Source organism: Melanotaenia boesemani, chromosome 20 (assembly GCF_017639745.1).
Source record: "Melanotaenia boesemani isolate fMelBoe1 chromosome 20, fMelBoe1.pri, whole genome shotgun sequence".
Classification (NCBI taxonomy): Eukaryota; Metazoa; Chordata; class Actinopteri; order Atheriniformes; family Melanotaeniidae; genus Melanotaenia; species Melanotaenia boesemani.
The window spans coordinates 27,798,983-27,826,506 of NC_055701.1; the positions used below are offsets into that span (position 1 = coordinate 27,798,983).

Consider the following 27,524-nt stretch of genomic DNA (forward strand, 5'->3'; position numbering starts at 1 on the left):
CCCCAGGTCTACCACACCAGACAGGACCCCAGGTCTACCACACCAGGCAGGACCCCAGGTCTACCACACCAGACAGGACCCCAGGTCTACCACACCAGGCAGGACCCCAGATCTACCACACCAGGCAGGACCCCAGGTCTACCACACCAGACAGGAACCCACATAGTAGTTGGCATGGTGTCCAGAAACATCTGAGCAGAATATCAGAATCAGAATCAGAAAGCCTTTATTGTCATTGTAAACCAGAGCATACAACGAGATTAGGGGGTGCTACTCCTTATGGTATTTGCATCAGAATAAAAAGAATATCAAAAATATTAAGAATAAGGGCAAAAGGAGGAAATAAATATAAATAAAATACTTAAAGTAGAATAAAAATATGGTAAGTACTAAAAACAGATATATACATATATTTACAATTTGAATGTATTGCACAACAAGGTTCAAGTTTCACAGTGGTATAATACTTGTTGCAGTATATTGCACATGTGTGTGATGATTCGCCTTCTTATTGTTGAGTGTGTTCTCCTGTGTTCTTATGGACTGGAGACCCCTAGGTCACAGTGGGAAACACCTCCTAAGGTGGTGGAGAATGAGAGGGCTAAGATCCTGTGGGACTTCCAGATACAGACCGACAAAATGCTGGTGGTCAACCAACCAGACATTGTGGGAGGAAGGAGCAAAGGAAAGTCGTAATGTTGGATGTTGTCATCCCCAATGTTGGAAATATCAGGAAAAAGGAACACGAGATACTGGAGAAATACCAAGGACTCAAGGAAGAGCTGGAGAAAGCCTGGAAGGTGAAGGCAACAGTAGTACCAGTGGTCACTGGAGCACTGGGGGCATGTCTCCAACACTGGAGAAGTGGCTCCAACAGATACCTGGAGAACCACCAGACATCTCCATCCAGAAAAGTGCAGTCCTAGAAACAGCTAAGATACTGCGTAGGACTCGTTAGGACTCCCAGGACTCTGGTAGAGGACCCGAGCTTGAGGTGAACAGGCACCCAGCCTACACAGGGAAGATGGGAGGGTGGGTCAGGGAAGAGGTTTTCTTTATATCATTAAATGTAAACATCTCAATAATGTACTTGTACTTCTTTGTACTACAAAAAAGGGGAAAATGTGGAGTTTAAATTATTTATAGGTTATTATGCTGTTATTTTACTGGTCTGACCAACTGGAGACCAGGATGGTCAGCTTTATGTTAGTGAGACTCTCCCAGACTGATGTTGCTTCATGAACTGAGTTCTGTTGAATGATCTGACTGTTAGCGTTAGAGGTTTGTTCGTTCAGAAAGGTGTGATTTTCATTTTCTCATACCTTCAGATGCTTCAGTTTCTCTCTGTTCCTGTTTTGTTCAGCAGGAGGATCACTCAAAGTTCCAGTTTTCCACATTTACTGACAGCTGATATTTTGACAAGAATGAACCACATTGGAAGAAAAACTAAACCACAAACCCTGGAGTCACAGCGTCAGAGCTGAACCAGATGTGCACTCACACAGTTACCAATAAATCTTGTGAAAAATTCACCATCTTCTTCAAAAACCTCCTCTGCCAGTCCTACTGCACCAGTGGATGCTGAAACCGTTTTAACCAGATGCAGGCCATTTTATCCGGATGCTGGAGTCAGTCTGAGGACATGTAATGGACCGATGGCCTCTGCTGTGTTCACAGTCAGCCTTAATCTGTGTAACTCTGCAGAAGCTTCACTGTGAGCAGATGTCACTCAACATTTTATTACATAAATCCATCTCCATGTGCTCAGATTATAGAAGTAAACTCAGAACTTTACACTGAGATATTAGATCCAAGCAGAGGTGGTCTCAGACCGCCCCAGCAACATGTTCCTGAACACAACCTGTCCTAGAGGTGGACACAGCGAGCTTCATGTGAAAACACATCCACAGACATGGAAATGGGATTTTGGAAATGTAGAAAAGAGCGAGACTTCAGTGATGTTCACAAGGCCTTTTTTTGAAAGTCCAAGTCGAGTCTCAAGTCACTTTTGGTTGTAATGAGTATCTGCTGTCTGGTCTGAGGACTGCATTATAATATCTGTACTCAGCCTTCTACCAGCATTTAGTACCAGCTCTGATCTGTAGCTTAACCTGACCAATGCTCTGTCCTTCTCCTCTGGATGATTCCTCTGCTTTACTGAATTTGGAAAACCTGGAGATGAACATGGGAATTTATTCTGATTAGTAAATATGCTCTTAACATAATTTTTCCCAAGACTTTTTTAAAGTGAACTACTATTTTTCCTGAATTTAGAGAGGAGGGTCAATATCATAGACTGTATATAAAAGATGGACGGAGCCTCCGAAGAGCAAAAGTGAAGCTCGTTGGGCGTTCCCACTGTCGCCATCTTGATAGCGTCACGCGTGTCGTTGGTCCTGGAAAATTAAAAAATGGGCAAAGAGGTGGAGCTGAGAGGGGGACTGTGAAGGTGGGGGTGGATGATTGACACCCATCAAATGCCGAGCAGCCTGTAGCTAAGAGCTAACCCCGAGCAACGGTAGCTAACCAGCTAACGGAGGTAGGCGGGCTAAAGCTAAGGCGCGCTGTCAGCCGGCTATAAACTGCATTTGTGCTGCACTCTTCCTTCTTTCGTGGATATTGGATCAATCAAAAGGACAAACTCCTAAGTATGCCAAATTTCAAGATTAAATAACATCCAAACGGATGAGTTAGAAAAAAAAATCACCCCCCTCACAGTTGTCATGAAGGTAAACTTGACTTCGTACCAGGTTTTAAACATGTTTATTTCTACTGTGAAGTTGGTCTTTTTAACATGGGATTCTATGGGGATTTGCTCTGTTTTGGAGCCCCTAGTGGACGAGGGGAGAACTGCAATGTTTTTGCACTTCTGCATAGGCTTCACATTTTACAGGCGGAGGTTGCCGCTTGGTCAATATGCTGCACTTTAGTGCAGGCTCACCACCTGTCCTGCAGGTTTTAGATGTTCCCTGCAGCAACACCTAATTCACACGACAGCTTGTTGTCAAGTTCTGCACAAACTTCTCAATGACCCAGTAATAATCTCACTCAGGTGTTCTGCAGCAGGGAAACATGTAAAATCTGCAGGACTGTGGCTCAACAGGGCCACAGTCAGTGATCCTGCACTAGTGCATCAGAAAAATCACAATATTTTTAAAGGGCTTGAAATAACTGTGAGATGAGTACACAGCATGTTAATTTTAAACTTCTTAAAATTGAATAAAACAACTTAATATTTTAATTACTGAGATCCAGGACTTGCAGACCCAACAAATATTCCTTACTTTCCTAAACCAGGAAGGTTGGAGTTTGCTGCTTTTATATTGGTCCCATTTTTATTAATTTTCTAATAACCAAAAGTTGCAGCAGCGCTGCTGCGTTCACCAGCGCAGTCAGAGCTTTAATTACGCGTGTGTGTGCCGACGCGTCTGTGTGATGCTGCGTCGGTGTTACATCTGGAGAAATGGCAGCACACGACGCAGACAGCAGATCAGACAAAATCATATAAAAACCCACAAAAAGAAAAGAAAAAGTTGGACTGTGCTTGAAAAGAAAAATCTGGTGGTTTTTGTTGTTAAAGAGGAAAAAGTTCATTTTAATGTAAATATGTATCATCAATGTTTTATTCAACAGGTATTTTTAAGATATTTTATGGCTTTAAATTTTAACATTTAAATAATTTGAGTCACGATGCTGGAATGAGAAGCAGCGTGAGGTTAAATGTGTCTGATCCAGTGTTTCTATGATGTTGGTTGGGCTTGTTACCTCTGAAGGAGCCTGCTGAGCAGTGATGTAGAAGATGAGGAAAAGTCTCATTTTGTCCTCCGGGGTCCCAGCTGACAAACACAAACATTTACACACACTTTTAGGAGTCATCAGGTTTTTCTGACTCTATGATGACAAAGAACATTTTTTTTATCTGTATTTATGACTTTTCATTTCCTCCATGCACCAGCAGCATGACTGTGTGTGTATTTTGTGTGTGTTTGTACCGTCTGGGTCACTGATGATGTCCAGCAGGGATTTATCTAAGGTTGACTTGCTCATCAGCTTCTCTTCGTACTCGAAGTAAACATCTAGTTTACGGCTCTGAGGAAACAAACATCATCAAGTTACCACGGCGCTCAGCCTCCGACTTGAAGAAGTGACTTCAGATTCACCTGAAACCTGAACCTGGAGCTCTACCTGATACACATGTACAGCCAAACCTGCAGGAAGTCTGGTTTAACTCATTCTGACAAGCAGACAATGATGCCGTTATCAGCTCTGGACGTGAACATTCATGTAGAAGAGACGGACTTGGCATCAACAGATCCATTTCTTTCTATTTAACTACATATTTATTTTTACTTGATTTTTGTGTGAAGACAATAACGTGCCATCATGGAACAAAGCTTCAACCCCTTGAGTGGCCTTCAACTCGTTAGATATGCATGTGAACATTAGACAGGGTTTCAGTCGTCTAATAAAACCAGATCATCTGGACGGGAGTTTAATTCAGGTTGGTGTGAAAACACACGTGCATATTTACACACATTCTCTCTATACATTTTTTCACACAACTATACACAGCATGCATATCCAAGTCTCATACACTAGATAAGCAAGGCTGTAAAAAGAGAATGAGTAAATAATAAGAGCCAATCATTTAACATGCTCTTAACGGTATTTTCATTTACATTTTTTTAATTCAAAAATAAAAATAAACAAAATAAAAACAGATAATCTTCAAGTTATTTTTTAAATCTCATTATCATTGTTTTTTTAAGTAATTCTTTGTTTAGCTATAATTTTAAATAAACACATTTTTAAAATTGAAACATGGAAGTGGGAGAACATGCAAACTTTACACAGAAAGGCCACCGTTCAAACCTCCCAGGTTCAAACCAGTCAGTCAAGTAAACATCAGCAGGCAGAAAGGTGACGAGACAGCAAAACTGGAAAATCTCCAGAAGAAATCTAAAAAACTCATGAAATCATTAATTTTTTAAAAGTCAAGTAGATGCTGATCAGATGTTTTTCATTCTAATCAATACTTTTAATCACAACCTGAACCTGATTCAGCCTTTAACCCAGACTTTAATCTGAATCTATCTATCTATCTATCTGAATCTATCTATCTATCTATCTATCTATATCTCTCTCTCTCTCTCTCTCTCTCTCTCTCTCTCTATATATATATATATATATATATATATGTGTGTGTGTGTGTGCGTGTGTGTGTGTGTGTGTGTGTGTGTGTGTGTGTATATATAACCTATAACCTGAACACACCAGGTTCAGCTCAGCCACCTGAGACAGAGAAAGCCTGGATGTACTGAACCTGCTTGGTGGTACATCCTAAGGTGTTTAGCAGGTTAACGTTGTCCTCAGGAGAGGGTTATGTACCTTGATGTGGTCAAGTACTGCGGTGGCGACGTTGGTGTGCAGATCAATCAGTCTTTTCTTCTCCAGGAGCTCAGGTAGAGAGCTGTGGGAAACAGGAAGTAGAAATGACATCACTACTGGCTATAACTGGATGGAAATGGATTCACAGAGAAGAAACCTTCACAAACACTCTGTTACAGCTGAACTCAGATCTGAGCTGTGAAACTACTGGAACATTATCATTTCCAGTGTAATCCTCCTTCACCTTAAAGTCTGAGATCTTCATCATCCACCACCACACATCCTGCACATCATTCTGCAGGAGCTCGGTCTCCGGATTTAATAAACCCGCACATTTAATCCGTAAAGCTCCTCTAGATATACAGCACCCTCAAGTGTGATCACTTATATCATCATCAGTGTGTCAGGAACGGTAGTGTGTAACTCTGGAGGGTAAAGTGTGATGGATAGCTTAGGGATCCCTGTCCTGCAGACTTTCAATGTTTCCCTGCTTCAACACACCTGACTCAAATTAATGGCTCAAATTAATAGCAGATTTGTGCAGAGCTTGTCAGAGATCCATCTAAACTAAATCAGGTGTGTTCCAGCAGGGAAACGTAAAACCTGCAGAATAGTGGGTCTTGAGGACCAGGGCTGGGGATCACTGCTTTAGTTGATTTACGGACGTTTTCCAGGCATTTCTCTCCCGTCCAGGAGGTTTACAATCCAGCCCCTAAATGTAGTTTTATTCAGACTCTTTATGGTAAATCCACAATTATCCATGATAACAGCATTATTTATCACATTTCACCATAAAAACATCACCATCACTACTATGTTGCTAAGAGACCTCTATTTAGACCTGGACATGATGATGAAACCACTTCCTGTCAGACTTTCCACCAATCAGAGAGCTTAGATTGACGGTAACGTCCAATCAGGAGCAGCCAAAGATCAACCAGTGAGCAGAAAGTTCTATGTGTGTGTCTGAATGTGCACCCTACTCCCTACCTACATAGTGCCCTATATCGGGGTCCATACAATTTTTTAGGGGTGTCCGAATGTTCAGAGAGAAAAAAGCAGGGCACTTCAAATTACCCACAATGCATCTTGAAAAGTAGTGAGCATCGATGGTCACTAGATGGGTCAATATAGACCACAATGCATTGCAGGCAGAAGCTAAATATGGTCCAAGGAGGCGAAAAAACATTTTTTATTGAATAGATATGCAACAAAGAATAAAATACAACATAAGGAATAAAAATAAAAATATTTAAACACTTCTTTGGATTTGATTTGGATTGACATCTTGACGCTTGTTGTGGTTGCCGTGGTGACGGCTGGTAGTCACGTGGTTTGCTGTGAGGAAAAAATAGGCAGCTTCGTGTCCGAATCGCCAAGAGAATGAGTCACTATGTAGTGTGCTATACAGTGCAGCCCTATGTAGTGAAGGAGGGGTTAGGGAGTAGAGGGGACATTCGGTCACAGCGTATGTGTGTGTGAAAAGAAGAAAAATAATGCTCCTCTATGGCTGGAATGAAGCCAAGAAGATGTTTCTGAGCTGGAGTTGGTTTAGTGAGGATAGCAGGTAAATAGCAGCAGGAATAACTGGAAATGAGGAAAAAGTGGAAACATGGAAATAGTTTCTGTTGTGTGTTTGTTTCAATAACAATATTTTTTCTCCTGAAAGCCAAGACTTGAGAGAATGATGAGATGAGAAAAGGTTTGGTCACTGTTGATCTGTGTGTTATTTCTACAAAGTTCTGTTAGTAATAAATTCTGCTTTCTTCTTCTGGTCGACCTTTATGCTGCTAAATCTATTCATACATTCATTTTACATCATTTTACCTCCCAATCTGACAGCTGAGGCTGGAAACATCATGTCTGCTCAGTGACTGGGATTAAAAGCTCCAGCTGCTACAGGCTGGTTTATATTAAAAACAAAAACAGGCAGACCACAAATAGAGAAAATGGTTTGGAGTTTAAGGGTTAAACACCAAAGCAACCAGCGAGGTGGTCCAACTGTCCCCCAGTGGTTAAGAAGACTCAGCTTGTGGTCCAGAAGGGGGTGGAAGGATGCTTGTTAAATTATCTGGTTATCAGTTTTTACTCAACTTGGACATGTTGTTGGAAAAACAGGATTGACAGTGATTCAGACAACGGTGATGAAAATAGAAGCAGATGGTGCTGCAGGTGGGCCTGATGCCTGACTGTCAGCTTGGTGGAGGAGACCCTCGGCTGCAGAAGAGGCTCTACAGACTGACATGAGTCTGGTGCCTCTACATGGGCTAGCATAGTTCTAAACATGTTAACAGATATAATCTGTAGCATGTGGCATCACCTTCTCTGTTTTATAATACTGGTAACACCTATATGCTCTTGTTACTTCAAGGGCAGTTTCCACCAAGCTGAAGGCCGTTATGTTCCTGTAGAGATGAACCTAAAGTACATAAAAATCTGACGAGAGTAAAAAGATCCAGAAACTCCTGAGGGTTGAGAGAAGTGTGTTTGTTACCTGACAGCAGAGGTGAGCTTGGCAGTGTTGTCTGACAGCATGCTAATGGCTCCTTCATCCTCCCCCTCTAAACCCTGGACAGGAAACAAAGAAGATTCATTTTGTGGGACTCCACAGCGTGATGAGGAAGTTGTTGGACAGAAAACCTCAGTGGGTTTGATGTAGCTGAGAAACAGATTTAATCTTGGGAAGTGATACCACATTTAAGACTTGAGGATTTTCTTGACCACAAGTCTCCAGAACTGATATCAGTATCAGTCAGCAGGACTGCTGGACCATCACAAACTATCACTGATGCAAGAAAGAATGTGTTTCTAGCCTTATCAGCAGCTGTCATTTGAGTCACAAAATATTGTTCTGGTACTTTCTGAACTCCCTGATGTGTGGGAAAAGTTCCTCTGGTCTTTATACAGTTTTGGACAAGAGATCAGGGACTCAGGGGAGACCAGCAAGAGTCTACATGCATTCATTATGGAGTATTTGGTGAGACACTCGGTGTTCTGTAATAACTCAACATTGTGTGACACTGAACGCAGCACAGTCTGACCTAGTGTGGGATCCTTTCATGGAAGAATGTCCCACTAATTCTGTGATATTCCTGATTTATTTTTAATTTTATTTGTTAGGAAAATATGTTTTTATTCTTAATGACATAGATGCAAGTACAGCTTTAACAAAACCTGCTGCAGATAAAAAAGCTTCAACATAATCCTAAAGGGCTGAAGATGATCTTTGTAAGATTTTTGGTGAGTAAATTAGCGTCGACGGAGGACTTTCCACCCACACCGGTCCTGGCAGATGCCTGTCTTCCTGAGCCGGGTTCTGCCGGAGGGTTTTCCTTCCGGTTAAAAAGTAGTTGTTTTACTTTCCACCGTTGCCCCCACCCCGAAAAGCTCAGGATGGAGGACTGGATCAAAGTCAAGATTCAATGCAATCTGTTGGTTTCCTTAACTAGGATGTTATTTATTATGAACTGGCCTGTATGAATACTGACTGGATCACAATGAATTGCCAGGAATTGATCTGTCTGTAACATGGCCTGAGACGACATTGTTCTGAATTGGCACAATACAAATAAAGCTGAACTGAATTCATCAGTGTGAAGGCACCATTGATGCAGACGTGGGTGTGGAAGTTTCCTTTTTCTGAAATGTTTTCATCAGATAACCCACCCATGTTCTATTCCCGCTGTTCCAGTGACCAGCCGGCATAACCCTGTTTTTTTAAATAAGAATAACAATAATAACTCTACTGACTAACATTTACTGTGTCTCACCATGATGCTCTTCAGCCGTTTGACCTCGTCCTCCTGGGCTCTGTACGTCTCCAGCTCCTCCTGAACAGACTCGGCCACCTCTGGGAATGGACTGAAACAAACAGCCAACACACCACTGAGCATCATCCAATCCTCCACAAACACTTCTTACTAGGGCTGGGCGATTAATAGATAAAACCGATAAATTGAATTTTCCATTTCTGGAGATTTATTTTTATGAAAATCTGGATTTTTCCATAGTTAGTTAGCAGCAGACTTAGCCCTCCCTCCACACCAGAACAGTGTTTGTCTGACAGATTTTCAGTGAAGTGGGCCTTCACTCACGCCTGGGATTTAGCTGTGTGTATAACTGCAGTGAGAAATGCTGCAAACCCTGGTTAAGAGACGACCTTCATCAGGGGAATTATTCCTGCCGTGGATCCTGTACGATAAGGATCCAGATGGAAAGAGATCACGGATGCTTTGTGTCGCATATTTCTATGTAAGAGATGAAGTTGTTTATATGGTGGAAAAGTTATGACATTATATGCTTTATTTTTGCTGGCATTCATCTATTTAAACAAATACATGTTTTTAATAAGTTTATTTATGTTTGGAAAAGAAAAGAAAAAAAATCAATTAAAATCAGAAATCAGATTTGGTTATAAAAAACTGGAGATTTTATTTTTAGGCCACATCGCCCAGCCCTACTTCTTAGTTTCTCTTTGTTGTTTTTTGTAATGTTAGAAGTACTCAACCATTAAATTTGCCAATAGAAATTCAGAAATACGAGCCTTCATTTAAAAATGTGGAGTTACAGAACATCTGTTTAATCTATTTTCATTAGAGGGAAAAAAGGATGAGAGCTGTGCTGGTTGACTCAGCATGCTGGATGTCTGCCTTGGAGCTTATTGTGGGAAGATGCTACCAGCATTTCTGCACTGACATTGAGTGAGGTCTTCCCTTCCAGAAGTTCTTCCAGTCCTGATCAGTCTCATGTCTTGGTGGATTTTGCATATGACTTGCAGCTGGGACGACTCCCTGGATGGATCTATGCAGGCCATTTATCCTCTTTGAAGCTGCATCTCTGGTGTATTTCTTCAGCGAGCCGAGGCTTTATTTAGAAGTTTCCAGAGCTTCACTCATCAAAATATCCTCCTGAACATTTTTATCTATCCAGGACCTTGGGACAGCCATTACCATGTCTACTAACCATCTAACATCCCTTTCGTCGTTTTGGATCTGAGCTTCCAACCTTCTTCTCAGTGGACAGAAACAGACATTTGGCAAACTGCATCTTGACACCCAAGTGTCTCCCATATTATTCATGTGGCAGCTTCTACAGGCCACGGTGCACTGGGCTCCTCTCTTTACTCTCCATGTAGAAATATCTAATGTTGTTGTTGTTTGTCTTCTTCTTTCTCAACAGGAATCCCTGGATTAGAGTACTGCTGCTGGTTGACCCCTCTTTCCTGTCCTACATCCCCAACTGGTCCAGACAAATGGCCATCCTTCCTGGTTCGAGTTCATATGGAGGTTTTCCTTCCTGGTTCTGGTCCTGATGGAGGTTTTCCTTCCTGGTTAGAGTTCATATGGAGGTTTTCCTTCCTGGTTCGAGTTCATATGGAGGTTTTCCTTCCTGGTTCTGGTCCTGATGGAGGTTTTCCTTCCTGGTTCGAGTTCATATGGAGGTTTTTCTTCCTGGTTCTGGTCCTGATGGAGGTTTTCCTTCCTGGTTAGAGTTCATATGGAGGTTTTCCTTCCTGGTTCTGGTCCTGATGGAGGTTTTCCTTCCTGGTTAGAGTTCATATGGAGGTTTTCCTTCCTGGTTCTGGTCCTGATGGAGATTTTCCTTCCTGGTTCGAGTTCATATGGAGGTTTTCCTTCCTGGTTCTGGTCCTGATGGAGATTTTCCTCTCCACTGTCTCCTCGTGCAGCTCAGGATGGAGGATTGGATCAAATAAAATATCTGATAGGTCAATATTTTATGAACTGGTTTATATGAACCCAGTTATAAACTGGACTAATGTGGATTTGTTTAAACTGGACTATAATGAGCTGGATTTAACTGGACTGTATATTTAAATGTGCTGAGCTGACTTTGTCGTGAATTGGTGATGTGTAAATAAAGCTGAACTGAACAGAAACAGGTTTACTGGTTTCTGTGAAGGTGACAGCAGGAACACAGTGTAGTGCTTTGGTTAACATCTTCAGTCATGCTTTCCAACGGTCACTTTGTCAGTAAGTTATAGTCAGTCCCAGAAACAGCCTTCAACTCAGCCGGTTCTCTGGTAACTTGCTGCTGCTCACTACTATGATGGTAAATTAGAGACGACTCTGTATATGCAGACTGTTCAGGTGTGTTTTTATTTCCATGAAGCACCTCCGGCTCTTGCTGTGATCAAACATTCCTTCTCCTGAAGTCAGCATCTGTTTTTCTTCTTCTCGTCGCGTCTTCTCCTCCACAGTTCCCACACATGCTGCATGTAACCTGTCTACTGGGGCCTGCAGCTGCAGTAACACTCCATCTCTTCCATATCCACAGTCCAGTCGAACTGCATGTCCTACGCAAGGTTCTCATCATCATTCTCTGGTTTTCCAACATCTAACACTGACCTTCTTCATGTGAATAAAATCCAATTTCCATTCAAATCCACTGTTTTTGTCCTCATGTCAACAATATATGAATAGTACATTCTCTCCATTATCCTACACTCTGTCAGAGACAGCAGTACAGTGTACATCTCAGGTCCTGGATTGTTAGAAGTCCAGTTTCAGTCAGAGTTCAGAGCGATGATCCTCTCAGCAGAGCTTCAGTGAGATCTGCTGACACCTGCAGGACAGACTGCAGCTGGGCATTCTCTACATCTCATCATTCATATCTGATGCCAGACACTTATTTACTGTTCATTTGTTTTCCTGGTTACTAGTGTGCTCAGAACAGTTCGATGGCTCTGAATGAAGCTTTGCATGGATGAAGGCAGGCACTGAAAGATCTAAGCTTCCTCAACAAGTAGAGTATGCTATGTCCTTCTAGATGCTCCTGTGTTTAATTTCCAGTTCAGTCTGTTATTCAGTTAAACTTCCAGATATCTGTAGTCTTCCACCACCTCCACCTCCCCTCCCACCATGGACATAGTGCTTTGTTTAATTCTGAATATATCACACTATAAAAGAATTTAACCTAAACTACCACAAATGTGGGTCGTGTACAGATGAAGTTCAAATAAAATCATCCAAGACTTGTTCCTCCTTTCTATCATGACTCCTGTCTTGTGACATCACATATAGATTCAAACGTACACCTGGACAGGTCACCAGTTCATCAGACTGCATGCTCACGCTCAAACCGGTGCTAACCAAGCTAACATTTGTGTGGACTGTGGAAGGAAGCTGGGGAATCTGGAGAAGACCCACACACTGATCACCACACCACCCTGCAGCCCCTCACATCACATATCAGAGCCCATCTGTAGGAGCCAACAGCCCAGAACCATTCAATGATCTGGCTTTTATAACTACACAAGTTTTCTAGTTCTTTATTATCTCTGCTGTCACACTGATGTAAAAGGGAGCATGTTGATTTTGTTTTTGATGAGGTGCTGGGATAAAGTGTTTCCTGCCCTTTTCTGCCAGAAAATAAATGAAAAAAAAGTTGAGTGCAGCCAGGAAACGGCTGCAGTTTCATCCCATCCATAGTCAACAGATCCTCAGCAGGATTAAATACTGATCCGGACGGGATAAAGTCTGTAGAACGGTTGTCAGCTGTGAGAGTTGTGTGAAAAATAAAATGTTGTATGTTTTCTGCTCACCGGTTGACGTGCTCTGAAATGAAACGCCGGGTGTTCAGTAACTGACCTGCCCTTGTGTTTCTGCCAGAACTTGTCGGCAGCAGTGAGGTCATAGATCTTTCTGTTCTTCTTCTTGGGTCTGGCACCAGCGGGTGACGGCTCGGAGCCCCCGCCCTCTTCCATCATCACCCTGTTCAGATGGAAGTCCTGGTGGAGAAACGAGTGTGAGTGGAGAATGGAGCTCCGTGTGAAATGATCCAGGGTTCTGTGTGTTGATTGGCTGCGGCTCATTAGCGGGTTTTAACACGTCTGTGAACCACAGTAAACACTAACCCTGATAAAGACCTGGTTTGTTTTTAAACCAACTCTTTAGGATTTTTTTTTTTTTTTTTTTTTTTTTTACTTTAAACAAGAGTAATTAGATTTACGTAGGTTTCTGTGCTTTTTCTGATTTACTCAACTATATATTTTTGGGGCAATAAAAGCCAATAAGAAGACTGCGGCCGTGTCTTCCAGACTACATCCCACTGTGATCGATCTGACTGGTGCATCCTAAATGTGCCTTTAATGACTTTTGTTTATGCAGTTTCTATTTTTTCATGTTTTAAAGTTTACAATTTAACCTTAATATGTTCATACCTTAAACTTTAGGTCAAATTTAAAATCAGCTGCTTTAAATGTTATATTTTATGATTTATCTCTATATACATGAATAAATTTAAGCTACTGACATCACCAATAAGAAAATATGTTTCAGTGAGATGTGACATGATTTTCTTCTAATTAATACCTCACAGCTAAGAAGTTTTTATTTATTTCCATGAAATAATGTTAATTTCTCAGCACTGACTCTATATTTTTCAGTGATCTAAGTCAGGCTTTAGGTTTTTGGATCCAAACTGATTGCCATAACAAACCGATGATATCATCATCTCAGGGTTTGGAGAGAAAAACGACACAAAACTTGCTCCAAGAGCAGCAGGAGAAGCTCTGAGTGCTGCTTTGAAGAGCAGCACGAGTCCATCATCACTGCTATTTAAAACCCACTGAGACACACAGAAAACACCAGCCATAATATTAACGTTGCCACAGTAACCGGCAGATTTGATTGCATTTTCGATCCCTCTTGGTAAGTCCCAGATGCCAAACAGAGATGGATCAGCATCATCATGGACGTGTTTGGCTGGCTTGCCCTCACAGACATGGCTGCTTCACCGCTACCAGAGGGAAGGTTTCAGTCAACACCATGTTCCTGTTTACCTGTTTTCCTCTCATTTTTGGGGGTGTCAAGAGTTCATTTTGGGTCCATTTGTTTTCCTTATAGTACATTTTTCTTTCTACCAAATATCTTACTCCTTTTCTCTGTTTAGCTGATGATATCCATGACTTTTACTCTCCAAGTCAGACAGGAGAAAGGGCAGCGTAGCCTTTCAGGACCTTTCTGAGTAAAACCTGGAAGATAAAGTCTGTCTGTTTAAATGAAATATATCTTAAGTGATTTGATTTGGAAAATCTGATCTGTTCTGCAACTCTGTGCTCTGCAGCTTTTTCCAGTCACACAGTCTGAACTCTAAGTTGGATAATTAGATCAAGTGCGGTTGTCAAAACAAACGTTATTAAACAAAGTGATTACCAAGATCAAGCCTCACTGGTCCTTCAAAGATACAAGTACAAGACATTCATCTCAGCCTGACTTTTTCTCTTCATTTTAGAACAGATGAGTCTTCTCTGCATCTTTGGAAAATTTTTCATAAAGCTGCAGCTCGATTTTTAACTGGCCTAAAGAATCACGAACAGATTACTCTGAAAACTGATCCGAAGACTGATTTTTCAGGTGGTACTGCTTACTTTTGAACTTATCTCTTTAAGATCTTTTGGACTGAAATCATCTGCTACCTTCACCTGCTTGACATGGCATGATTATCTGTCTAAAATATATATTTTTATATTTGTTTACTTTTAAATGAGTAAATAAATATAAAAATATATAATGAGTAAATGAGCGTTTGGCGACTTATTGTAACAAGGAATATAACAAACACCTGGTTCAGGCAAAGAGTGTCCACATCTGCACTTGGCACCAGGACACTCTAGGCCGCAGTTCGATGATCGACTTTGTAGTCGTATGATCGGACGCATGTTCTGGACACTCGGGTGAAGACAGGGGCGGAGCTGTCAACTGATCACCACCTGGTGGTGAGTTGGCTCAGATGGTGGGGGAGGATGCCGGTCAGGCCTAGCAGACCCAAGCGTGTTGTGAGGGTCTGCTGGGAACATCTGGCAGAGTCCCCTGTCAGAAAGAGTTTCAACTCCCATCTCTGGCAGAGTTTCAACCATGTCCCGGGAGAGGCGGGGGACACTGAGTCCGAATGGGTTGTGTTCCGTTCCTCTATTGCTGTGGCCGCAAGGTCGTCGGTACCTGTCGTGGCGGTAACCCCCGAACTCGTTGGTGGACACCAGCAGTAAGGGATGCCGTCAAGCTGGAGTCCTATTGGGCCTTTGTGGCCTGTGGGACTCCAGAGGCAGCTGATGGGTAACGGTGGGCTAAGCGGAGCGCAGCATCGGCGGCCGCTAAGGCAAAAACTCGGGCATGGGAGGAGTTTGGAGAGGCCATGGAGAATGACTTTCAGATGGCTTCAAGGAGATTCTGGTCCACCATCCGGCGGCTCAGGAAGGGAAAGCAGTGCTCCGTCAATGCTGTGTACAGTGAGGATGGGGGACTGCTGACCTCGACTCGGGACGTTGTGAGGGGGTTCAAAGACCTTCTCAATCCCACCAACACGTCTTCTGATGAGGAAGCAGAGTCTGGGAACCCTGGTGTCCGCTCTCCCATCTCTGGGGCTAAGGTCACTGAGGTGGTTAAAAAGCTCCTCAGTGGCAGGGCCCCGGGGGTGGAGAAGGTGTGCCCAGAGTTCCTTAAGGCTCTGGATGCTGTAGGGCTGTCTTGGTTGACACGCCTCTGCAGCATTGCGTGGACGTCGGGGACAATTCCCCTGAACTGGCAGACTGGGGTGGTTGATGGGTATTTTTCTATCATAAAATAAGACACAAAGAACTCAGAGTGAAGTCAGCTTCATCGCGATGGGGAGAGACTCTGGTGGTCCCCCTCTTCAAAAAGGGGGACCAGAGGGAGTGCTCCAACTACAGGGGGATCACACTCTTCAGCCTCCCTGGTAAGGTCTATTCAGGGGTGCTGGAGAGGAGGGTCTGTTGGATAGTCGAACCTTGGATTGAGGAGGAGCAGTGTGGTTTTCGTCCCGGTCGTGGAACAGTGGACCAGCTCTACACCCTCTTCAGGGTCTTGGAGGGGGCATGGGAGTTTACCCAACCAATCTACATGTGCTTTGTGGACTTGGAGAAGGCATTCGACCGTGTCCCCTGGGGACTCCTGTGGGGGGTACTCCAGGAGTATGGAGTGCCGGACTCGCTTGTACGAGCTGTCCGGTCCCTGTATGACCAGTGTTAGAGCTTGGTCCGCTGGCATTAAATCGGAATCGTTTCCAGTGGGGGTTGGACTCCGCCAAGGCTGCCCTTTGTCACCGATTCTGTTCATAAAGTTTATTGACAGAATTTCTAAGCACAGTTGAGGTGTTAAGGGGATCCGGTTCGATGGTCTCAGGATTGAGTCTCTGCTCTTTGTGGATGATGTGGCTCTGTTGGCTTCATCGGGCCGTGATCTTCAGCTCTCACTGGAGCGATTCGCAGCCAAGTGTGAAGCGGCTGGGATGAGAATCAGTACCTCCAAATCAGAGACCATGATCCTCAGCCGGAAAAGGGTGGAGTGCTCTCTCCGGGTCGGCAATAAGGTCCTGCCCCAAGTGAAGGAGTTCACGTATCTCGGGGTCTTGTTCACAAGTGGATGGACGGGAGATCAACAGGCGGATCGGTGCGGCGTCTGCAGTGATGCGGACTCTGCATCGGTCTGTCGAGGTGAAGAGGGAGCTGAGCCAAAAGGTAAGGCTCTCGATTTACCCGTCGATCTACGTTCCTACCTTCACCTATGGTCACGAGCTGTGGGTAGTGACCGAAACAACAAGATCGCGAATACAAGCGGCCGAAATGAATTTTCTCTGCAGGGTGGCCGGGCTCTCCCTTAGAGATAGGGTGAGAAGCTCGGATGCCTCTTGAACGCCTCCCTGGTGAGGTGTTCCGGGCACGTCCCACCGGAAAGAGGCCTTGGGGAAGACCCAGGACATGCTGGACAGCCTACCTGTCGCGAATGGCCTGGGAATACCTCGGACCCGACTCCAGATAAGGGTGGGTGGATGGATGGATGGATGGATGGATGGATGGATGGATGGATGGATGGATGGATGGATGGAGGAATTTTATACTGTTGGAATGTCTGTTTATTTTTAAATGGAAAATAAGCGTGGGATGTGTGGGATGAGCAGCAGAGTAACAGCTGATTCTGCTGTTGACTCTTATTTGATGTCAATTAATTGCAGGATGATTAAAGTCTGGAGAAATAAGTCACACATTTAAAGGCGGTAAACCCCACAACACCAACACATTTCAGTTATGTTAGTTTGAGTTAACACAATTTCGTTTACATGTTTGGTTTAAATTAGGTTGAAATCCTTTAGTTCTCTTTTGTTAGTGCACACATTAGAGCACCATTGTATTTTCAACAAGTTTTGTTTATTTAACATGTATTCTTTTCTCTTAAAGGTGCGGAGGCAGCCTTATGAACGCTTGGGGGCAGAAGTGAGCACAACCAGTAGAAACCAAAGGAGCAGGAAGTGCCATGGGCCTGCACCAAGCCATCTCCTTTCAAAGGGGAGATCATTTGGTCACATCTTTAAAACATTTAGATTTGTTGTTTGGATTTTGAGTAGATTGTTTTCTTGTTTCATTTTTGGTCAATCTTTTGTTTAAGCAATAACTGAACTAACTGTTTAGGTTTTGTCTCCGTGTTTAATGTGTTTAGACTAGTCTGATCAGCCAGTATTTAAGTTCCCCTTTGGTTCATGTTTGTAAGGTCAGTTTGGTTCTTGTGTTATTTTGGTTTCTTTGAGTTACATGTTAAACAGTTAGTTTAAAGTTTTTCTGAGTTATTGTTACACTTTTTGGTTTGTTTAGTTTTGTTCATTTGACCTCTTTTAAGGGCAAAAACAGTTTCTTCCATCTTCTGTGTCGGTTACAGGTCGCTAGACAGAAGACGGAGCAATACCACCGGAATTGGCGGGGGCAGTGCTGAGCAAGATAGCCGACATGCAACCAGTGAAAGAAACAAACCAGGGAAGAAGAAGAGGATCAGGAAGGGAACAAAACAGCAAAAGCATGTAGATGAGTGAACTCTAAACTCAGCACTGCCCCCTAGAGGAAGAACTGACTTAACCATGGCAACGCAAAACACACATAGAAGTACGAGGACAGCGACGACAACGTTTGAAAAAGATGTTGTTATTTACGTACGTAAGGAGGCATACATGTGTAGTTCCTTTCCAACAGAAAATAGGACATCTACTCATCATTTTTTTAATAAATAACTGAAATTTCTCCTTTCTACATAGCTGCCGTTGGAAACTTCTGCTGTATGGTTGAAGTCAGAGGATGAGGATGATGAAGAGACAGACAACTACCAGACTGATTTGGACCTGCACAACTGTTCACAATAAAACAGTTATCAAATAAGCATTTTCAATTTTTAATGAATGCATTTAAATCTTACCAGAACATCGTGGATCAGCGCCTGATAGGTCCAGGTGTGGTGAAGAGGCGTGGCCATGTCCATGTTACGATCAGCCAGGACAAACAATGGCCTCTGGAAACTGAGAAGGACACAACATGGAAATATTTATATTCTAGTTAAAAACAGAAGTCTTGAATTTCATGAAGAAAAACATAAGAATTTGACTGAAAATCACCTGAACTGTCCAGCAGTCATGCTGTCACCAGTAAACAGACTATTTCTGGCATCTCGCAGGTTCTCACGCAGCTTCTTATCTAGTTTCTGCACACAAAAGCCAGAAAATTCAGCAGAAAAGAGTTCAAGAAAACATTAATATGGCGGAAAATGAATAAATATATAATTATATTATATACATACATATACACACACACACATATATATATAGCTGAATTGAAGCTCATTGGGTGATTCCCACCATCGCTATCTTGGCAGCATCACACGTGTTGTCATTCCCTGTTTATTTCTGATGTGAAGTTGATCTTTTTTAACATGGGAGTCTATGGGGATTTGCTCGGTTTTAAAGCCAGCTCTTAGCGGATGAGAGGGGAACTGCAATTTTTTGCACTTCCACACAGGCTTGACATTTTGCCGGCGGAGGTTCTCGCTTGCTCATAATGCAGCATTTATACAGCATCATCTCACCAGCAACCTACTTGTTGATAAAATATGTCTGTTTGAACTCGTCACAATTCATGTAGCAGATGTGAGTTCATAAAACCAACTCATGTAACAAATGAAGCCAATAAAAACACTGATAAAAGCTGTTCTTTCATTCAAAGTTTGTCTTCATGCAGCAGTGATTGAAGCCGTACAAGTAGCAAATTGTAAATGAAAATATATTATTGACTGGTTGCTTTCACTAAATTTACTTTTACCATGAAATGACCACTTTACTTTAATAGTCGGTTAATTATTTAATAAAATCAAAATCTTGTTTTTTCATGTACAGGTGAAACTAAAAAAATTTAGAACATCTTGCAAAACTTAATTTATTTCAGTAATTCAACTTAAAAAGAGAAACTAATATATAACACTAATATAAAAGGTTCGGTGTTGTAGCATCTAAAAGCCACACTAACCAGCTAATTCATCCAGAACTCCTGCAAAGGACTCCTGAGCTTTTAAATGGTCTCAGTCTGTTTCAGTAGAATCCACCATCATGGGGAACGTTGCTGACCTGATAGTTGTGCAGAAAACCATCACTGACTTCCTCCACAAGGAGGAAAAGCCTAGAAAGGTCATTGCAGAAGAAGCTGGATGCTCTCAAAGTGCTGCATCAAAGCACATCAATAAAAAGTTGAGTGGAAGAAAAAGTGTGGAAGAAAAAGGTGGAACAAGCAGCAGGGATGAAGCAGCTGGAGAGGATGGTCAGGAAAAGGCTGTTCAGAAATGTGGGGGAGCTTCACAAGGACTGGACTGAGGCTGGAGTTAGAGCTTCCAGAGCCACCACACAGACGGATCCTGGACCTGGACTTCACATGTTGTATTCCTCTTGTCAAGACGCTCCTGAACACAACACAACATCAGAAGCGTCTTACCTGGACTAAAGAAAACAGGACCTGGTCTGCTGAGCAGTAGTCCTAAGAGCTCTTTTCTGATGAGCAAATTCTCCATCTCGTGTGAAAATCCAGGTCCCAGAGTCTTGAGAAAGACTGGAGAGGCAACAATCCAAGACTCAGCATGAAGTTTCCACAGTCGGTGGTGATGTGGGAGCCATGTCATCTGGTGCTGGTCCACTGGGCTTTATTAGTCCATGCAGAGTCTACCAGGAGGTTTTAGAGCTCTTCATGCTTCCTTCAGCTGAAAAGCTTTGTGGAGAAGCTGACTTTATTTTCCAGCAGGACTTGGCACCTGCCCACACTGCCAGAAGAACCAGAACCAGGTTCAATGACCAAGGATTACTGTGCTGGACTGGCCAGCAGACTCTCCAGACCTGAACCCTGGAGAAAATCTATGGAGCATTGCCAAGAGAAAGATGAGACTCATGAGATCGAGCAATGCAGAAGAGTTGAAGGCCGATATTGAAGCATCCTGGTCTTCATTCCATCCCAGCAGGACCACAGGCTGATAACATCCATGCCACGCCACATGGAGGCAGGAATCCATGCAAGAGGGGCTCAGACCAACAACTGAGTTCATATGCAGGACTAGAATCTTCAGACGGTCACATTTCTGGATTCAGTTTCTTTTTTTTTTATTGATTTCATGTCATATTCTAATTTTATAAGATGTAGATTTTTGGGTTTCTATAAGCTGTAAGCCATAATCATCATAATTATAACAAATAAATGTCTGAAATATCTCACTTTGCATGTAAAGAGTCTATATATTAGTTTCCCTTTTTAGGTTAATTTACTGAAATAAATTAGCTTTTGTGCGATATCCTAATTTTTTGAGTTTCACCTGTACCACATGTCTTCCAGTCTGTGCCCCTGCGTGCACCCCCCAGCCCATAAAAACATCCTTTGCATATGAATTAACATATATGAAAATATGTTCATTTTATCCTGTAAGTGTTTGTTTTCATCTGAGACCTTTTAAATTTACAGCTTCAAACATTTAGATGTGTTTCATAAACATGTTCCAGCTGCGTTGAGTGAACTCACCACAGCAACCATCTCTGCAGCATTTCCCCGAGGACAGCGGATGATTGGCACCGCACCTGAACAACAACAACACACCGATCACATGAAAACTTCTAAAATATGAACATCGCGTTGAACCGACGTCCACCAGGATGAGAATACAGAGAAGACATGAACAGATATGTTTGACTCCACTGAGATGTCTTAAAGGATTTAACAATTTCATGAATCATTTTCAAATAATAAAGGTTCTTCTTGGCTAAAATAATTAGAAGTAAAACTGACTCTGCACCATTTTGTCACCTCCGTTTTGTAGCTGCTTGTTAACACAAACGTCTAACCAAACTATCCAAATCCGACACTATGGTCCTCAGCCAGAAAAGAGTGGAGAGTCCTCAGGTTGGGAATGATGTCCTGCCCCAACTGGGGGAGTTTAAGTATCTCTGGGTCTTGTTCAGGAGTGAGGGAAGGATGGAGGGGAGATCTACAGGAGGATCGGTGCAGCTTCTGCAGTGTTGTGGACTCTGCATCGGTCTGTTGTGATGAAGGAGGAGCTGAGCTGAAAGGAGAAGCTCTGGATCTAACAGTCCATCTAGGTTTCTACCCTCACCGATGGTAATCAGCTGTGGGTAGTGACTAAAAGAACCAGATCCTAAATACAAACGGCTGAAATGAGTCTCCTCCTCAGAATCTCTGGACTCTACCCTAGAGAAGCTCGGTCATCCTGCTGCTCCTCCAAATCCAGAGGAGCCAGATGAGGTGGCTTGGGTATCTGGTCCCATCAGGAGGAGGCCCTGTGGAAGACCTAGAACACGCTGGTAGGACTAAATCTCCTGGCTGGCCTGCGAACTCTCTGAATCCCCCCAGATGAGCTGGAAGAAGAGGCCGAGGAGAAGGAAATCTGGGCTTCCCTGCTTAGAATGCTAATCTGATCTTGGATAAGCAGGTAAACAATGGACGGACGGACGGGTGGATGTGAGAACTTGCACATTATCTTCATGAAGTCTTGTTTTTCTTTTTGTTGTTGTTCTTTTTATTACTTTAAAGAAAAAAGTTGTATTTTTCTTATCTTCATGCATCACATAGACCATGACAAAGACAAATGTCTAGATTTTTTTCTTCTGTCATGAAATTGTCCTGTTAAATCTGCACCAAATAAATAAATGAAGTGTGTCTTGGGAGACACTAAGGAGAGGACTTTGTGTTAATAAGTTGTAAAATTTTTCTTGTATAATGTTGGTAATCTGTGTGAGAAACAGGATGACAGCATGTGAACAGAGCTGTACTCACCCAGAGTCACAAAGAAGCAGAAGAGGCTGTCCACGATGGTGTCCATGATGGCCTCCATGTCCGTGTCCTGGATGTCTGCTCTGTTTATGGCTGCACACCACAGAGATGGAAACACTTCATCTCAGAGCTGAATCTGAACAGCTGGTCAACTACCACTGCCATCACTCATGGAAACACACAAACAAAGAAAATGGCCGTGCAGCAGCTCGGTGCTCTCCTACCCTGTACTTTGTGTGGAAGTATGTGTGTATGTTGCTACTCACTTTGACTAGATTCTGCTGCACACATAACATCTACTGCTGGTGTGACCTCCTAGAAATAGGATTACTAGGCGAGCAAGCTGGATGGGTTTAGAATTGTTTACCCTGTTAGGGGGCACGCTGTGGCTCACAGGACATGTTAACTGTACTTGGAAACCTTTCAGAAAGCAGCTGTGTTCTGACCGAGCTACATTTCTCCTTCTGTTACCAAACAGTACAGATATTTTGAACCTTCTAACAAACAGGGATCCAGCTGGTCCTGGGAAAAATAATGACTGCCATTATCCACACAGCCTGTACCCTCCACACATCATACACCCGAAACATGAAGCTGGTGGTACAGGAGGGGCGTACCATAAAATGTAAACCAAAATATTGTGTTCTGTTTTTTAATACCACTGCTGTTACTCGGTATAAGTAACGCAATGCAAGACTGCTGGGGCTTTAATGTTAATTAAATCATAAAATATCAGTATTTTGTATAATAGTACACGTGATGCAGCTAACACACTGCAGAAGGGTGAAAACAGGAGGAATCGGGCTTTGAAACTATTTTCATTTGTCTTCACAGATTTAAAGGGATGCTACTGTGTTGGTTGAACTTTTGTGACCATGAAGACAGAAAGATGCCTGTGCGTTACCGTGGTAGGAGATGAGCTCTTTGTTCTGGTGGCAGAGGATGAACATGTCATCTTCCAGGGTGATGAAGTTCAGGTACTGATCAAACACCTGAGACACAGACACAGAAATGACTGCTGAAGCTAGAACATGTAAACACCTGCGCCATGAACTCAGTAGGAATGTCGTTAAACTTATTTTCCTCGCATATAAAGCTCTTAGTGATCAAGCTCCACTGGATCTCAAAGATCTCATAGTTCCACATTTTCCCATCAGAGCTTCACTCTGAGAAAGCAGAGTGGTTTCTAGAAGTTCTACAAGTAGAATGAGAGTCAGAACCTTCAGCTATCAGACCCCTATCTGTGGAACCAGCAAACTTTTCTTCCTGATTAATCTTCTAGCAGGTCTGGCTTGGCGATCCTTATCCATCCATAGTCCTGCTGCTTAAGGTCAAAGCCGCTGGGGGACGTCCCATGATGCACTGTGCTCCTCTCTGCTGGGGGACGTCCCACAATGCACTGGGCTCCCCTCTGCTGGGGGATGTCCCACAATGCACTGGGCTCCCTTCTGCTGGGGGACGTCCCATGATGCACTGTGCTCCTCTCTGCTGGGGGACGTCCCATGATGCACTGGGCTCCTCTCGACTCTCTTTACTCTCCATGTAGAAATATCTGACATTGTTGTCGTCATTCATTTGTGTTTCTCTTCTATTTTCTCAGCAGGAACCCCTGGCTTTGAGCTACACTGCTTGTTGACCCCTCTTTCCTGTACTTTCCACCCCCAACTGGTCTAGGCAGATGGCCGTCCTTCCTGGTTCTGGTTCCGATGGAGGCTTTCCTTCCTGGTGCTGGTTCTGTCTTCTCGTTCTGGTCAGGATGGAAGACTTAATCAAAGAGAAGATCCAATCCGATGGTTTCCTTAGCTTGGTCATTATTTTACGAAGTGGTTTATATTAACACAGTTATAAACTGGACTAATGTGAATCATAGAATAGATCTGTTTAAATTGGATTATAATTAGACTATAATGAACTGTATTGAACTGGAGTTTGTCTTTCAAAGTGCTGAGCTGACTTTGTTGTGAATTGGTGATGTGTAAATAAAGTTATTAATGTTATTATAAACTGGACTGATCATATGATGATTTGTTTTAACTGGATTATAATGAGACCACAATGAATTGGAGTGAATTGGACAGAGACTTGTTCATCATCCAGAAGATAAAAACAGTTGCTGACTTTGTTCTCATTAGAATGAATTGACTTTTTCTGCCTTTTTTAATGTGTTTATTTTTTTAAATGTAAATATTTGATATTGGAACCTTATGGCATAAAAATGATCATGATCATCCATCCTGACGTCGCTGCTGGGTGATAACAGAGGAAAAACATGAGTGTTTGTATTTGACAGCTCAGTCTGTTATTCCTAACATTTGACACCATCATGAAAAAGTTGCCTGCTGAGGTCTGACTGCAGAGTTCTGATGTCAACATATGAAGCATATGATGAGGTTACCACACTCTGTCCACAGCCCGTCTCTCTAATCTTGGAACAGCATTTTCTTAAGAAAAGGTACTTTGGTGTTGGGTTACTTCTGTGGTCGTTGTTGAAAATACGACTGTGTGAAACAGTCTGACATTTTCTAACCACAGAGTGGAAAGCAGACACACTTCTCCAGATTTCTAACGTTACTCCATTCAAAGAGAGGACACGTATGTCCTGTTTTCATAGTGTTGTCTTACTGCAGCAACTTTCCTCCAGAAAGATTCTCATTTTCTGTCCATTTAGACTCAAACACAAGGAGAGAAGATCAGAAAGTGCGACTGTGGTAAATCTGGATGGATGGAGCGGTTCATCAGGAAGACAGGCTCTGATCAGCTTTTCATGTTTAGATGTGTTCATGTTTTTAATGGACTTCATACCTTTTTCTTTAGGGTATACAGTAGATCAAAGGTGTCAAAACTGGCCCACCAGAGGGTCCAATCTGGCTCTCAACATGAGTTTGACAAACATGAAAATATCATGAGATGTTAAGTGTAATATTTTAATAAAAGAAACTAATCTCAGGCAGGGAGGAGAACTTGTTCTACAGTATCTTCTTTATCTTTCTGAATTAATACATGTGACTTGAGTTTGTATTATGAGGCGAGTCAGTTCAGGTGGTCAGGATTACTACACACATGTGGAAATGAACATGCATGTACATTAAATAACTTCTAGATCTTGAAAATTTACTCTGGTGGTATTGCTTTCTCTTCTGCGTCAGTTGACAAATAGCTAAAGTCGCGTTTCCACTGAGTGGTATATATATTAGTGCTGGGCAACGATTAAAATTTTTAATTGTGATTAATCACATTGATATGCGCAAAAGGTCTCTTTCCTTTAAAAGAAGGCCTACAGCTTTATAAAGAAAATGCAGTAAATTCTGGTTTACAAACACTAAATCATTTTAGTCATCAGATTTATTTCAGTAAAAGAGAAACTAATATATCATATAAACTTATTACAAGCAAATTGAGATATTTCCTGCATTTATTTGTTATAATTGTGATGACTGCAGCTTACAACTGATTAAAACCCAAAAATCTAAATGTCAGAAAATTAGAACAGTGTGAAAAGGTTCAGTGTTGTAGCCTCTAAGAGCCAAACTAACCAGCTAATTCATCCAGAACACCTGCAAAGGACTCCTGAGCTTTTAAATGGTCTCTCAGTCTGTTTCAGTAGAATCCACCATCATGGGGAACGTTGCTGACCTGATAGTTGTGCAGAAAACCATAACTGACTCCCTCCACAAGGAGAAAAAGCCTAGAAAGGTGATTGAGAGCATCCAGCTTCTTCTGCAAAGTGTTGCATCAAAGCACATCAATAAAAAGTTGAGTGGAAGAAAAAGTGTGGAAGAAAAAGGTGGAACAAGCAGCAGGGATGAAGCCGCTGGAGAGGATGGTCAGGAAAAAGCTGTTCAGAAATGTGGGGGAGCTTCACAAGGAGTGGACTGAGGCTGGAGTTAGAGCTTCCAGAGCCACCCCACAGCTGGATCCTGGACCTGGACTTCATATGTCATATTCCACTTCCAGGTCCCAGAGTCTGGAGGAAGACTGGAGAGGCAACAATAAAGTGCAGCCTGAAGTTTCCACAGTCGGTGGGGATGTGGGAGCCACGTCATCTGGTGCTGGTTCGCTGGGCTTTATTAAGTCCAGAGTCTATGCAGCATCTACCAGGAGGTTTTAGAGCTCTTCATGCTTCCTTCAGCTGAAAAGCTTTGTGGAGAAGCTGACTTTATTTTCCAGCAGGACTTGGCACCTGCCCACACTGCCAGAAGAACCAGAACCAGGTTCAACAACCAAGGGATTACTGTGCTGGACTGGCCAGCAGACTCTCCAGACCTGAGCCCCAGAGAAAGATGAGACACATGAAATCGAGCAATGCAGAAGAGTTGAAGGCCGCTATTGAAGCATCCTGGTCTTCATTCCATCCCAGCAGGACCACAGGCTGATAACATCCATGCCACGCCACATGGAGGCAGGAATCCATGCAAGAGGGGCTCAGACCAACAACTGAGTTCATATGCAGGACTAGAATCTTTAGATGGTCACATTTCTGGATTCAGTATTCTTTTTTCATTGATTTCATGTCATATTCTAATTTTATAAGATGTAGATTTTTGGGTTTCTATAAGCTGTAAGCCATAATCATCATAATTATAACAAATAAATGTCTGAAATATCTCACTTTGCATGTAAAGAGTCTATATATTAGTTTCCCTTTTTAGGTTAATTTACTGAAATAAATTAGCTTTTGCACGATATTTTAATTTTCTGAGTTTCACCTGTACGTGTCCTATGTAGGGCTGTAGTAAATCCTCATGGTTTAGATTTCCAGAAAAAAAAGGCAGCTGCTTAGTGACCTCCCTCGCCCGGTTTTTATATGCTCACCTCTTTGTGGGGTCACAGGTAGCTTCCACTAAAACAGTCACACTGAACTGGAAACAAGATCAAGATTCAATCAGAGGAGTTTAACTGAGGTAACCTTGGTGACTTGGCTGACTGCATTTGCAGCTAGAGCAGCGCTGGCAATGTCTTCCAGTTTACTTCTGCTGATGGCAGAGATGAAGTTCAGGTAGTACGACTCATATAGCTGGTTCCTCAGGTC

General features: G+C 42.6%; 1 protein-coding gene across 1 annotated transcript in view; it reads right to left on the reverse strand.

Annotated features, from left to right (window-relative positions):
• The window catches only part of scfd1 (sec1 family domain containing 1), a 50,196-nt gene that overhangs the window by 14,786 nt on the left and 7,886 nt on the right, over window positions 1-27,524 (reverse strand). Inside the window, exons 5-16 of the mRNA XM_041971337.1 lie at window positions 27,402-27,524; window positions 23,400-23,487; window positions 22,499-22,588; window positions 21,230-21,285; window positions 18,799-18,884; window positions 18,603-18,702; window positions 12,996-13,135; window positions 9,159-9,249; window positions 7,883-7,956; window positions 5,389-5,470; window positions 3,993-4,089; window positions 3,766-3,836 (exon numbers count right to left, since the gene is read on the reverse strand). Coding sequence (XP_041827271.1) covers window positions 3,766-3,836; window positions 3,993-4,089; window positions 5,389-5,470; window positions 7,883-7,956; window positions 9,159-9,249; window positions 12,996-13,135; window positions 18,603-18,702; window positions 18,799-18,884; window positions 21,230-21,285; window positions 22,499-22,588; window positions 23,400-23,487; window positions 27,402-27,524 — 1,098 coding nt within the window. The remainder of the gene's footprint in view (window positions 1-3,765; window positions 3,837-3,992; window positions 4,090-5,388; window positions 5,471-7,882; window positions 7,957-9,158; window positions 9,250-12,995; window positions 13,136-18,602; window positions 18,703-18,798; window positions 18,885-21,229; window positions 21,286-22,498; window positions 22,589-23,399; window positions 23,488-27,401) is intronic.